The sequence below is a fragment of the Schistocerca piceifrons genome, chromosome 8 (assembly GCF_021461385.2).
Source record: "Schistocerca piceifrons isolate TAMUIC-IGC-003096 chromosome 8, iqSchPice1.1, whole genome shotgun sequence".
In the NCBI taxonomy this organism is placed as follows: Eukaryota; Metazoa; Arthropoda; class Insecta; order Orthoptera; family Acrididae; genus Schistocerca; species Schistocerca piceifrons.
Genome location: NC_060145.1, coordinates 419,715,062 through 419,730,617, shown reverse-complemented (window position 1 = coordinate 419,730,617; position 15,556 = coordinate 419,715,062). Strand labels below are relative to the sequence as shown.

The 15,556-nt window shown below is 39.4% G+C and overlaps 2 protein-coding genes across 2 annotated transcripts; one reads left to right on the top strand and one right to left on the bottom strand.

Moving 5' to 3' along the window:
* The first annotated feature begins 420 nt into the window (after window positions 1-420).
* On the top strand, window positions 421-7,437 carry LOC124712402 (fatty acid-binding protein, muscle-like). The gene is made up of 3 exons (XM_047242698.1): window positions 421-502; window positions 2,655-2,935; window positions 7,423-7,437. The coding sequence occupies exons 1-3, from the start codon at window positions 421-423 to the stop codon at window positions 7,435-7,437; spliced, it is 378 nt and encodes a 125-aa protein (XP_047098654.1).
* Window positions 7,438-7,532: 95 nt separating this feature from the next.
* Window positions 7,533-11,532, bottom strand: LOC124712401 (fatty acid-binding protein, muscle-like). The gene is made up of 3 exons (XM_047242697.1): window positions 11,451-11,532; window positions 9,029-9,309; window positions 7,533-7,685 (listed from the first exon to the last, which is right to left on the bottom strand). The coding sequence occupies exons 1-3, from the start codon at window positions 11,530-11,532 to the stop codon at window positions 7,533-7,535; spliced, it is 516 nt and encodes a 171-aa protein (XP_047098653.1).
* Window positions 11,533-15,556: the final 4,024 nt, after the last annotated feature.

The window sequence follows — 15,556 nt, the reverse complement described above, 5'->3', positions numbered from 1 at the left end:
ATCAATACATTACTTTCCCTATAAGGCAGTATGATTCACTTTAAAACCGAATCCTTTCTTGTAGAAGACATGAATTTCAATTCGAATGCACAGAGTTAACACGCATCGCCAGTACAGCGTTCTCTTACAGGAAGACAGAACGATAATCTCAAGGAAGCAAGCACTTACGTTTTATGATAAGAAGTTCAGATGGCGCAACAGCATTATCTCTGTAATCAAGTGGAGTGAATCAGATCATCAGAAAATAGCATGCGGGAAATTACTACTTTACGGCAGGAAGTTTGCTTATCTCTGTCGGTTACGACTACACTAGGCGTGGAGCCGTTTACATCAATATAAAAGAGCTTCTGCTCCACCACAGGACATTAGGACTGCTGAAGTCACAGAACCGCAACTGACATCCGTAGAACCGCCGGCAAAATGGTGAAGCAGTTCTCTGGGAAGACGTATGAACTGGACCTGAATAGCCAGCAGAATATTGAGGCCATGTTTGAGGTCTATGGTGAGTACTGACTATCAGAAAGTATTATAGTCATCTTACGTGATAATTTCCTGGTTTTTTTCGTACACTCCAGTGACGAAAACGTTCCATGCTCGTATCTTTGCTTTATTTATTTCCCGTTCCTGATGAGTACGTAGTCACTTAGCTATTTTTACGGATCACAGCATTGTTGCTGTTGTAAAATAGAATAAATTCTGTTTAGCCGTTTGTGAAATGGTGTATTGGTTAAGACACAAGACTCCCATTCAGAAGCATTTGGGTTCCAATGTCTGTCAGGTCGTACAGCTTTAGAGTTCCTGTGGTGCTCCTATAGCGTGTGGAGGTCACACCACACCGTTATGTCCACATCCTCGTTCAAATTGACAATTACAATGACACATAACAAGAGAAACAAAATTCTTATTCGTACATCTGGTGTAGGTCAAACACTTTGAGATATACTAAAATCACATTAGTGTTCTAGTTACAACAACACAAGCTACGGATTATCTTTAGTTTAAAATTCGGTTCCACTTTGTAGTATATCAAAGGTTCTGTGAGGGTAGCATAGGCTCTGTATCTTCAGAACCTAAAACAAAACTACAGGGCCACATAGACATAAAAATAGTAATATAATGTGGGCAACTTGCTGTGCTATGTAGACTCCATGTACAGTACAACCATTGACAGCTGCTGTTAGGACCTAACCCCTACATTTTTGTGCATTGTGTCCTTTCTGTTCATTTACTATCTCCACCTTAAATTTCTTGAATTTTATGTACAGTTAATGTCTTTTAGAATGTGTGGTCATGAACTGCATAAACTACCAATATAATTGTTATTTTTCAAATTGACACTCTTCTTCTAAACCACATCGTACATATTTTGATTGAGTGTCGTAACTCTGTATGAATTGCATAAACAACAAATATAAGTGTTGTTTTTCAAATTGACCAAATCGTACATATTTTGACTGAATGTCGTAACTGTATATGTTTCACTATGGTACATGCGATTGTTAAGTTGTGTCATTAGCAGAATGCGCGCTCCCTCACAGTATGCAGACTGCGGACCATACAATTTCGTTAGTAAAAAAAATAAGAGCATGTCCTAAAGTGCAAGAACATATCAGTGGTAAACTGTTTGCCACTGCCCCTTCCTTTCTGTTCAGACTTTTCTTGGTGTAAAGATGCAGTTCAATGTCTAGAAAGAGTCCTCAGCAATATTACCTGACAAATATTTAGTGTTTACTGATAAGACTTCTGTACCCAAGAATGTCTGTAAGCTTCCCAGCAATACTTTTCTACTAGATACACGTGATTTCCCCCAGAGCCCACTGTCCTATTGCACGTTTTCGCGATGGTACTCTTGGAGTTGCGAGTTCGAGACATAACAACTAAATAAATTTTATTGTTAGATTTAGGTGTCAAAAGGGTAAAAGAGGATTATAAGATTTCTGATGGTTGGACTTGAAGCCATTGTGTTGAACAGACCAGGAAACCCCACAATTAATCATCGAGTGAGGTCCTGTGTTATGGCAGTGACTCGCTTGGTGGATGGATAGAAATGATACAAATGATGCTCTTTGGCACGAGTAGGCTACGATCGTCATTGTATTTCACCCACTCCATTCTCTGTTTCATGTTCATCAACAGCACACACACATAACTTGTATCACTGCACATAAGAATCTAGCAGTCCCAATTTAACTGACATACTTACTTCAAACTCCACTCGGGATACATGTCACTGTGTATGAAGAAACAAATCCTGCCTAAATTGTAGGTTAGACCAATTACTATTGGCAACAGTGCCATGCTAAGTTATTTATTAGCTAATTGAGTTACATAGACCTAATAAAGCAATAGAAGTTTAAATCATTCCGTTACAATATCGTATTGATTATGTTTGTTTCAACCATGCACATAGCACATAAGATTACAAAGTGTGTGCAAGAAAACAGTTACCTAGTTTCTGCCTCTGGTTCTGGTATGCAGTTTTAAGATATCAGTATGCTAAAGAGTTGCAGAAACAAGTACAGGCAAATTATTTCTATTTCATTCTGTGGTCAAGATATGTAGTCGAAGACTGTAACTTAGAGATAGTAGGTTACTTTCCGCTAATCCAACGACAATATTTTGTGTACATATACTCAGTGAACTTTTTTTTGCAGGTGTGACAGACCCAACCCACAAGCAGGTAGCCCTGAAGACGAAGTCTCGGGTGACGCTGACCGTGGACGGCGACAAGTACACAGTGACAAACCAAACAGGGGACCACAAGAGCAGCGTCACGTTCCACCTGGGAGAGGAGTTTGCAGAGGAGTCCCTGGGCCGCAAGTGGAAGAGCACCGTCTCCCTCAAGGACGACCACACGCTGCTCAAGGTCGAGAAAGGCGAGGATGGCAAGACCGTGACCCTCGAGAAGAGCTTCAGCCCTCAGCAGCTGGTCGTGGTACGTCACATTTTACCAAGCTCATATCACCCCAGTTTAAAAGTTCTCTTGATTTAGAGGTTAATTTTGAGATGGTAATAATACAGATTTGATGTATTCTATTGATCAGCCACTTGCAATGCTTCGTTTGTGTTTATGGACTGTAGTAAGATCTTGATGTATTTCTTGTTGCAGACTTACACCTTCGGAAGCGTCACGGCAAAGAGAATCTACAATGCTGTTTAAGACATTTTATAATTTATTTATACTTTTATATTATTGTAACACTAAAAATAAAATTTTTACCTGTGAGACAGGGTTTTCTCTTTCATTTCCTATATCTGGCATCTGGATAAAATTTTAAATTAGGAATTGGTTTGAATAATGTTATTGTCGCTCGGAACGAGCTACATGGGGATCTAACAAAGAAAGAACTGACTGTTTACTTGCACTAACAGCCTTTTCTGCATTTAACTGATGCTACTTGATACTGAACTTACAAGGGTGCTTACACCTGTCACTGATGATGGCACATTATCATCCATTTATGTAAAAATTTGATATGGCAAAATTACAGACAACTGCACAGTGCTGTAAGTGGCGTTAGTGGTTATTTTAGATGGACCACACTACAGTTCCTTATCTCTTTCATTCTTTATGAGGTATCAGTTATTACCCAAAACCACAAGTTCTAAGAAGAGGGATGAAAAAAGTATGAAATCTATGATAGAAGATTATTGTACAAACTGGGGATGAACGATTGAAACTACAAAGATTCCACTAACGTCAGTGAACTGGATAAATGTAAATCGATTAAACTAGAGAAACATTTATGTGCACTCGGCGTCTCACTGCTACATTGTCGAACAAAATCAAAAAAGTTTGCATATTTCTGTATTCCGAAACATACATTAGAACTGTAAAGTGAAGCCTTTCTACATCTATTACTCGTTGTTGACGAAATGTGGCTTGCAGCTTTTTAGTCAGAGATGAAATCGCAGTACAACGTTTAGGGAGGTTCAGCTTCCTCCTAGCTCAGTTAACATGTTATGGACAAGCCCGCTTTTGCATGTGATCCGTTGTAGACGGATGTCATGGTAGGTCATGTTTGCTACACACTGTCGTTGGATACTATCTCCTGTGGTATATTTTTACTACCTATTCTCTTTAGGTGTTTACACCAACAGACCATGCATCAGAACTGATTGCCTTCATGTAGGCCAATATGTGGCTATCTAGCATTTTGTTTATATTTTGATGCCTAAAATAGATACTAATTTCGTATTGAAGTTTCTTCTACTTTTAGAGAAGGCGCTATTCAGAAAACCAAAGTAATTTAACGAACGTAAAATATGTTCGGAGATTTGCGACGATGATTATTCAGATGTTCCTATGAGAATAAAGATCCAGATAACAATCTGAATAAGTGTTTTTATAGTTCTGATAACAGTTCAAGTAACAGTGACATCAACAGACCTGCAAAGAAGAATAAGGTGTCAGTGTTTCCGAGTGATCCTGAAATAAAGATGAAGGTGGTTCTGTTCTTGTGAACGATTCATTATCTCACAATGTTAAGAGTTTCGAGACATCGCCCAGTCTCATTCAGGCACTGGCTGTGCCAACTGTTCTCACGTATGCTTATCATTATATCGGGGAAACATGCAGAGAAAAATGAATAAAATCAAATACCAGTTTGTGAAGTTCACATCACGCAGAATGCGGACTCCCTGATAAACATCATCAAAGTGTTAGAAATATCGAAGCTGGTAAGATTTGTGAATACTATTAGAAAGTGTTTTTTAATGCTCTCCATAGCCTTACTTGGTCGAACAGACTCCTAATTGTCTGCCTAATTGTTTTCAAAGTCGTAATATCCTACATTTGGACACCAATTTCCTTCAGTTGAAAAGCTTTCTGCCACTTCTATCTGAGCCATTCGCAATGAGTACGGAGATTATTCTCAACTAAGACACTAACAGAGAATACTAGGCTTCAGAAGCACCAAAGTCTCCCACAATGTTTCCATTACAAGCAGCAACTGCGTAGCTTGATGACACACTGACGCAGAAAGTAAATGCCAGGGCCAATTTATTCAACTCTTCTGCAAAGTGACACATTAAATCTCCATGCTACCGTAGGGCCAAAAGCTGAAAAACTGTTGTTTGTACACAAATGGCTGTTACATAAATCTGAATGCTGGATAGAACCACAATCACTGCCATGTCAAAAGAGGAGATAATTAATTCTGGAACTTTATTCTATATCAGTTACCAAACTGTGCAATCAGTAATTATAAAATAAAACTAATGAACCCACATGGTGCTGTGACCAAGGGGCAAGATCAACCCCCAAATAGAAAATAATTTCTTTCTTACCACAGAATGACAACTTTCTTCCATGAAGGAAGAAGTTGCTTAAAATATCAATGTAGGTCTGTGCTCTGATAGTGCCACCCAAAACAGAATGGGATACCACCCCCCTGCATGAAAAACACGACCTCACCGCCTCCCAATTTTACTGTTGGCACTACAAACACTGGCAGTTGACGTTCACCAGGCATTCGCCATACCTACACCCTACCATCGGATCGCTGCATTGTGTACCGTGATTCGTCACTTGACACAACGTTTTCCCGCAATTCAATCGTCCAATGTTTACGCTACTTACACCAAGGGAGACGTCGTTTGGCATTTATCGGCGTGAAGTGTGGCTTATGAGCAGCCGCTCGACCATGAAATCCAAGCTTTCTCACCTCCCACCTTACTGTCGTAGTACTTGCAGTGGATCGTGATGCAGTTTGGAATTCCTGCGTGATGGTCTGGATAGATGTCTGTCTATTACACATTACGACCGCTTTCAACTGTCGGCTGTCTCTGTCAGTCAACAGACGTGATCGGCCTGTACACTTTTTTGCTGTACGTGTCCCTTTACGTCTCCACTGTCACATCGGAAATAGTGAACCTATGGATGTTTTGGAGCGTGGAAATCTCGCGTACAGACGTCTGACACAAGTGACACCCAATCACCTGACCACGTTCGAAGACCGTCAGTTCCGCTGAGCAACCCATTCTGTTCTCTCACGATGTCTAATGACTCCTAATGTCGCTGATATGGACTACCTGGCAGTAGATGGCAGCTCAATGCACCTAACATGAAAACGTACGTTTTAGAAAGTGTCCGGATACTTTTGATCACATAGTGTACTTGCAGATAAATATCCGAACTAGAGGAAGGTAATATACAATAAAGTCCGCTTTTTCCTTGCTCTCACGCGCGATTTCATAATTTGGGTGAAATTTTGACGTCTTTTTCTTTCGAGATACTTCATTCGTTAAAACAGTAAAGAAATGATAAAATGGAAATACTCAGCGTTTTCAGATGACCATTCAACACTTCAAACTATTGCGCCATGACCAATAGCGTAGTCTCTTTCAACACCTGAATTAATACGCTCAAGGAAGGTAATATGCTGACTTTACTCCTCATTCCAAAACGTGTGATGTAATTTGAAATTAGCTTAGAAAAAAAACTTGTTAGAATAATTGGTCTTTCATTCTTAGTTATGTTCCATTGGTTAAGCCTGAACGATTGATGGTGAGCCCTGGTAAGCGGATTTTTAAAAGTTTAATAATCTGCATGACTCATAGTTGTAGATATCCAGTTGCTGTCGTTGCGATTCGAACATTCAGTGAGTTCGATAGTCATAGCCACCAGACGACCTGGATCGCACTCTGCCAGCTAGTCAATTAAAAAATCCTCAGCACAGGGGTCATATGTGATTACAGGTTGAACATCGGTTATCCTGCATTTCCTGGTCAATAAGCCATTTCCTCTGTCTAACGTCGTACATCGTGTCGATTATTCTGCTGCTATTACCAGATATCCCGAATTTTCTGCCGTTTGGTCCACGGTGGCATCACTTTCTTGCCCAGATTGCGCATCTAGCACTTCATGGAAGAAAGCTGTCATTCTGTGGTAAGAAAGAAATTATTTTCAATTTGGGGGTTGATCTTGTCTTTGGTCACGGCACCATGTGGATTCATTAGTTTTATTTTATATTTACTGATTACACAGGTTGGTAATTGATATAGAATAAAGTTCCAGAAATCAATTACTTCACCGTTCGACGAGGCACTGATTGTGATTCTATCTAGCATTCAGTTTTATGTGATAGCCAATTGGGTACAAACAACAGTTTTGCAGTTTAACGCCCTAGGGTAGCATGGAGAATAGTCTCTGTTCTCATGGCGAATGGCTCAGATTGAAGTGGCAGAAAGCTTTTCGACTTAAGGAAATTGATGTCAAAATGTAGGTTGTTACATCTTTGCAAACAATTAGGAGTCAGTTAGAGAAAGTCAAGCTATGGAGCGCATTAAAAACACTTTCTAATAATATTCACAAATCTTACCAGCTTCGATATTTCTAACACGATGATGGGGTTCATCAAGGAGTCCGCGTGGTGTGAACTTGAGAAACTGATATTTGATTTTATTCATTTTTCTCTGCAGATTTCCCCGATGTGAAGATAAGCACACGTGGGAACAGTTGGCACAGTTAGTACCTGAGTGGGACATGGGTGATGTCTCGAAACAGTTAACATTGTGAGAAAACGAATCGTTCACAAGAACAGAACCACCTTCATCTTTATTTCAGAATCACTCGGACACACTGGCACCTTATTCTTCTTTGCAGGTCTGTTGATGTCACTGTTACTTGAACTGTTATCAGAACTATAAAAACACTTATTCAGATTGTTATCTGGATCTTTATTCTTATAGGAACATCTGAATAATCATCGTCGCAAATCTCTGAACATATTTTAAGTTCGTTAAATTACTACAATACGAAAATAGTATCTATTTTACGCATCAAAATATAAACAAAATGCTAGATACCCAAATTTTGGCCTACATGAAGGCAATCAGTTCTGATACATTGTCTGTTGGTGTAAACACCTAAAGAGACAAAGTAGTAACAATATATCACAGCAGATTGTATCCACACACAGCGTATAGCAAACATGAGCTATCATGACATCTGTATATAACGGATGGCGTACGAAACTCGCGTAAAATAGACGTCTAAAACGTGTTAGCTGAGCTAGGAGGGAGATGAACTTCCCTACATATTGTACTGCGATTTCAGCTCTGACTCTAAAGCTGCAACCTACATTTCGTCAACAGTGAGTAATAGATGTAGAAACGCTTCACTTTAAAGTTCAAATGTATGTTTCGCGAATACAGAAATATCCAAACTTTTTTCCTTTTGTTCGACAGTGTAGCAGTGAAACGCCGAGTTCACATAATTATTTCTCTAGTTAAATCGATTTGCAATTATTTAGTTTACTGGCGTTAGTGGAATCTCTGTGGTTTCAGTAGTTTATCCCCATTTTCTACAATAATCTTCTATTACAGATTTTACACTTTTTTCTTCCCTCTTCTTAGAACTTTTGGTTTTGGGTAATAATTTATGCCTCATAAAAAATGAAAAAGATAAGGAACTGTACTGTGGTCTATCTAAAATAACCACTAACGTCACTTACAGCTCTGTGCATCGTCTGTAATTTTGCCATAACAAATTTTTACATAAATGGATGATATTGTGCCATCATTAGTGACTGATGTAAGCACCCTTCCAAATTCCATTTCAAGTAGCATCAGTTAAAAGAAGAAAATGCTGTTAGTGCTAGTAAATAGTCAGATCTTTCTTTTTTTAGATCCCCATGCAGCTCGTTCTGAGCGACAATAACATTACTCAAACCAATTTCTAATTTAAAATTATATCCAGATGCCAGATCTAGGAAATGAAAGAGAAAACCCTGTCTCACAGGTAAAAATTTTATTTTTAATGTTACAATAACATAAAAATATAAATAAATTATAAAATATCTTAAACAGCATTGTAGATTCTCTTTGCCGTGACGCTTCCGAAGGTGTAAGTCTGCAACAAGAAATACATCAAGATCTTACTACAGTCCATAAACACAAACGAAATATTACAATTGGCTGATCAATAGAAAACATCAAATCTGTATTATTACCATCTCAAAATTAACCACTAAATCAAGAGAACTTTTAAACTGGGGTGATATGAGCTTGGTAAAATGTGACATACCACGACCAGCTGCTGAGGGCTGAAGCTCTTCTCTAGGGTCACGGTCTTGCCATCCTCGCCTTTCTCGACCTTGAGCAGCGTGTGGTCGTCCTTGAGTGAGACGGAGCTCTTCCACTTGTGGCCCAGGATATCCTCTGCAAACTCCTCTCCCAGGTGGAACGTGACGCTTCTCTTGTGGTCCCCTGTTTGGGTTGTCTCTGTGTACTTGTCGCCATCCACAGTCAATGTCACCCGAGACTTCGTCTTCAGGGCCACCTGCTTGTGGGATGGGTCTGACACCCCTGCAAAAAAACTACACTTAGCATATGGACACAAAATATTGTCATTGGATTAGGGGAAAGCAACCTACTATCTCTAAGTTACAGTCTTCGACTACACATCTTGACGATACAACGAAATAGAAATAATTTGCCTGTATTTCTTTCTGCACCTCTTTAGCAGTGTGATATCTTAAAACTGCATACCAGAACCAGAAACTAGATAACTGTTTTCTTGCACACACTTTCTAATCTTATGTGATATATATGTGTGCCTTTTCTTCAACTAAATGTTTGAAACAAATATAAACAACTGAATATTGTAAGAGAAAATGGAATGGTTTTAATCCATATTGATTTATTAGTTCTATGCAGCTCAGTCAGCTAATGAGTAATTTAGCATAGCACTGTTGCCAATAGGAATTGGTCTAACCTACAATTCAGGCAGGATTTGTTTGTTCATGCAGAGTGACATGTATCCCAAGTGAAGTAGGGACTGCTAGGTTCATATTTGCAGTGACACAAGTCATGTGTGTGTGCTGTTGACGACCATGAAACAGAGAATGGAGGGTGAAATACAATAACGATCGTAGCCTACTCCCATCAAAGAGCATCATTTGTATCATTTCTATCCATTCACCAAGTGAGTCACTGCCATATCACAGGACCTCACTCGATGAGTAATTGTCGGGCTTCATGGTCTGTTCAACAAAATGGCGTAAAGTCTGGCCATCAGAAATCATATAATCCTCTTTTCTCTCTTTGACACCTAAATCTAACAATAAAATTTATTTACATATTATGTCTTGAACTGGCGACTCCAAGAATACCATCGTGAAAACGTGCGTTAGGACAGTGGACTGTGTGGGAAAATACGTGTAGCTAGTAGAAGAGTATTACTGGGAAGCTTACAGACCTTCTTGGGTACACAAGTCGTATCAGTAAAGACTATCGGCTTCACTAAATATTTGTCAGGTAATATTACTGAGGACTGTTACCAGACCTTGAACTGCACCTTCACACCATGAAACGTCTGATCAGAAAGGAAGGGGTAGTGGCAAACAGTTTACCACTGATATGTTCTTGTACTTTAGGACATGCTCTTATTTTTTTGCTGTTAGAATTGTATGGTCTGCCGTCTGCATACTAGGCTGGAACGCACATTCCGCTAATGACACAACTTACAATCACATGTACCATAGTGAAACATATACAGTTACGACATTCAGTCAAAATATGTACGATTTAGTCAATTTGAAAAACAACACTTTTATTTGTGGTTTATGCAATTCATGTCACACATTCTAAAAGACATGAACTGTGCATAAATTTCAAGAAATTTAAGGTGGAGATAGTGAATGAAAATAAAGATCAGACTGCACACAAATGTAGGGGTTAGGTCCTAACAGCAGCTGTCAATGGTTGTACTGTACATGCAGTCTACATAGCACAGCAAGTTGCCCACATTATATTACTATTTTTATGTCTATGTGGCCCTGTAGTTTTGTTTCAGGTTCTGAAGACACAGAGCCTATGCTGCCCTCACAGAACCTATGATACACCACAAAGTTGAACCTAATTTTGAACTAAAGACAATCCGTAGCTTGTGTTGTTGTAACTAGAGCAGATCTCAAAGTGTTTGACCTACACCAGATGTAGGAATAAAAATTTTGTTTCTCTCGTTATATCTCGATGTAAGTGCCAAGGTCGACGGGGAAGTTGGCATAACGGTGTGGTGTGACCTCCACACGCTGTAGGAGCACCACAGGAACTCTAAAGCTGTACGAACTGACAGACATTGAAACCCAAATGCTTCTAAATGCGGGTCCAGTTTATTAACCAATAGGCCACCTCGCAATCAGCTAAATAGAATTTATCCTACTTTTCAACAGCAATAATACTGTGCTCCATGAAAATAGTTAAGTGGCTACGTAAACATCAGAAACGGGAAATAAAGAAGCAAAGATACGAGCATGAAACTTTTTCGTCACTGGAGTATTTGAAAGTAGAATTACATCACATGTTAGTCGATGATTGTTTTTTTACGATGAACAAGCACCAATAATTCTCTTATGGAATAATAACTTTTTTCTTCTGCCGTTCTAAAAAAGCCAGAAAATTATCACGTAAACCGATCGTAATCCTTTCTGATAGTCAGTACTCACCGTAGACGTCAAACATGGCCTCAACATTCTGCTGGCTGTCCAGGTCCAGCTCATACGTCTTCCCAGAGAACTGCTTCACCATTTTTCCGGCGGTTCTACGGAGGTTCTACGGACGTCAGTTGCGGTTCTGTGACTTCAGAAGTCCTAATGTCTTGTGGTGGAGCAGAAGCTCTTTTATATTGATGTAAACGGCTCCACGCCTTGTGTAGTCGTAACCGACAGAGATAAGCAAACTTCCTGCCGTAAAGTAGTAATTTCCCGCGTGCTATTTTGTGACGATCTGATTCGCTCCATTTGATTACAGAGATAATGCTGTTGCGCCATCTGAACTTCTTATCATAAAACGTAAGTGCTTGCTTCCTTGAGATTATCGTTCTCTCTTCCTGTAAGAGAACGCTGTATTTTCGATGCATGTTAAGTCTGTGCATTCGAATTGAAATTCATGTATTCTACAAGAAATGATTTGATTTGAAAGTAAATCATACTGCCTTGAAGGGAAAGTAGTATATTGACAACGGAATTTAGTGAAATCAAGTCTGGGAATTAGGTTAGTATATGAGATACTAGAATTGATGGATGGGTTTGCTAACTGAGCAGCTAAGTAAATGATTAGGGCTGAAGAATAGATATATAAATGCAAACTGGCAATATCAACAGAATCATATCTGGAAAACGGAAATTTTTTAACATCAAATGTGAGTTTCAGACTTCAGCCGCCTCTGTTGGAGGCACATGTCTGAAGTTAAAGTTTGTGTGAAAGTAAAATACGAAATATAAGCACTTCAGACAGGAAGAGATTGTAAGCCTTTTGAATATAGGGGAACTCGGGACGGAACGGGATAGCGCGGCACAATGGGAAATTGCTATTTTCTAGATTGGACAGTGTTGCAACCTGTTGTATGGGCATGTAACTATTTCTCCGAATGGAAGGGAAGTGAGGGCAGCCATTCTGATTTAGTTTGAAGTGCGGGATCTAAGCGAATAGTTGTCCGTCGCGTTACCGCTTGCATTGTTCTAACGTTTGGTGAATTTCAACGCCAGGTAAGCTGTTAATTATTAATTATATACCCTAAAATGAGACATTCCCTTTAAGTGCATGGAATTTGTTACACGGTAGTTATTTAATGCATTTAAATAAGTCAGTTATTACACTCCATAAAAGTTGTAAACCTCAAAAGTGCTCTTGGGGCGGAACGGGACGGGGCAGAATGGGATAGTGTCCTGTTCTGCCCAGTCATATTTTGATGCAAGTAGAAAGCAAACCCAGCCTGGATGTTCATGGATGCCAGACTCTCCCAACCAGCTATGTTCTCCGAACAACTCAGCTTTCCAGATATCGCCCGAGGCTGTCATTCCAATCCCACTAATCTGTCAAAATATTCGGCGGACTACAAGACGTAAAGGAAAAACCGTCGTATTAACAGATTCTCCTTATAAAAAGGAACTGCAAAATGCTGTCGCACGTAAAGTAGGCCTACAGAAAGGAGGAAGGTGCACAAATATAAACAATGTCAGGACAGAGACGTCAGGTTCAATGCAATTTAAGGTAAAAATATCAAACTGTGCACCCACCACAAAAACTAAAAAAGAACAGAGGACATCAAAGACCTTAAGAAAAATAAAAGGAAGAATATGATGGAGAAGATAGAATCAGAGAGAGAGGATGCTGAGTGTCTCTACTGTGGGGACTTCTACTCCGTTTCTAATGAGGGCTGGGTCGCATGCCAGAGTGGGCACACAATTCATGTGCTAGCATAGACAGTGAAGATGGAGAGGAAATACTGATTTGTGACTATTGTCGAGAGGACTAGTAGTTAGTGGTTTGGTGGTTAATAAGCATTGTACATTTTTCAGAATGACATTGAAATATTTTCTTATTTTGAAGAATGACTTTTTAATTGTTTAAATTACACATTCCGTAGGCTGAATTGCCTTTTATACAACATTTTGTCATAGTTTAATACGATATTCGTAATTCAAATTCAACGTTTATGCAATAATTTAACAAAAAAATACCCTTATCCCATTCTGTCCTGTGGGTGGGGCGGAACGGGAAATATGCAAGACTTTCTTTGAAAAATTGTAAAAAATGCAAAATGTATTGTTTTAAGTGATTTTAAAATAAGGTACATTAGGTTACTCTACAAGGTGTTTTTTTATCACTTTAAGAAGTGTTTCCTTGTGTTCCCTTATTTTATAGAAATTGTTACACATTAAGTATCCCGTTCCGCTCCGAGTTCCCCTAGTGGCATAGTAGGACACTGACGATTAGATTGGTAGATCGCATAACATATGCGAGAAAAGAGATGTACGGCAGAATTTAAATAAAACAAGAAGTCGATTAATATGGCAGAAATCGAGGCAGTAAGGATCTCTCGATTTCGTAATGAACTGTAGGAAGCATGATTGTACAGACAGACCAAGCCTTCACTATAGTACGCAGTCTGAAAACCGTGTAGGTCGCAATATTTATGGAGAGAAGGAGAGGCTAACACAGGATAGACAAGTGTGGGGACCTGCATCAAACCAGTCATCACAAATCAACCATGTTCTAAAACAGACAGTCCCCGAATGAATCATAAGCCAGACATTGTATACACTACAGTTTTAGTATTTGGATAATATATTTAGATGTGATATTAGTACTTCTTTATAAGTTCAGATGTGTGTAAATTACGTCTGGATATCGTTTGGAGGGAGTAACTTGTATGCACAAGTTCACACCTACACTTTGACATATGTGCAGTCTGGAAATACTGTGAAAGAAAAAAGGGCCACTTTGTCCACTGTTCACCACGATCCATGTAATAAGAGCCTCCTACTAAGCGACGAAATGTCACATAATCTGATCAGGATTTAAGAATTAAACAACATGCTCTCTTATTATGGTTGAATTTGTTTTCTTGGACAGTCTGTTTTATTACGGGAAAAGTACAGTATGGATTCTCCAACGAATATCTTTCAGAGAATCGAAATATGTCATGCTTTGAATCACACTATTTGCCATAACTGTTTTAAGAAATATTGTCTCAGTAAGAATGCTCCCCTAAGCATTTTTATTGTTCCATCTTCGTATTAACTTACTTCACATGTTGTAAAAATGCATTTGAGAATTTTACGTTGTAATACAGGTAATTTCAAAATGTTTATAAGATCATAACTATTGTGAAAAGGACGCCTCTGATGGCATTATGCGAACATTTAATTAAAGTGAAAAAGTACTATAGCCGCTAATTATGAAGGTCTCCTGGACATTACAAAACGAGAGACTTGGTTCATAATAGGGTGTATGATCAGATGAACAGCAGCACGTGCTCTGCAGGTGTTCCCATGTCGGTCCAAAGTTTGTTAAGGAGTTTTTGTGGTAGGGCGTTCCATTCCTCCACCAACGTCTTTGACAACTGCTCGATGCTTGTTGGTTCATGTGAACATGTTGCAGTACGTATCTCTACCGAATACCAGAAGTATCGATAGGGTTTAAGTCGGGGAAAAAGGCAGGCCAGTCCATTCGCCGTTTAGTCTCTTGTTACAAGAGCTGCTCTGCCTATACAGACCAATGCGGTTGCCCATTGCAATCCACGAATGTGATATCAGGATGACAATAACGTTTATCGGTCAGTGTACCATGTTCAAAGATTTGGAGATCAGTATATCCATCCAACATTCTGTCTCCCCACACCATACACGATGGCACCTGGGCTACCAAGGCGGATATGTTCGACATTGTTCATGGGTGCATTTCGTGTTTGCACATCTCACTGTACTAGGATATGAGGGTATGTCCGCAATCACTACTCAGACTACATATGCTCTCATCTGAGAAGAGCATGTGAGCCCTTTCCCTAGTTGATCCAGTCCCTATGCTCTTGACACCATCGCAAACGGTGCCGCCATGTGTGGGTGGTCAACAGAGCACAGCGTACTGATAGTTGGACAAAGAGTCCATCCCTATGCACCGAGCGAGATGACATAGTGGTTAGCACACTGGACTCGCAAAATGGTTCAAATGGCTCTGAGCACTGTGGGACTTAACTTCTGAGGTCATCATTCGCCTAGAACTTAGAACAACTTAAACCTAACTAACCTAAGACATCACACACATCCAT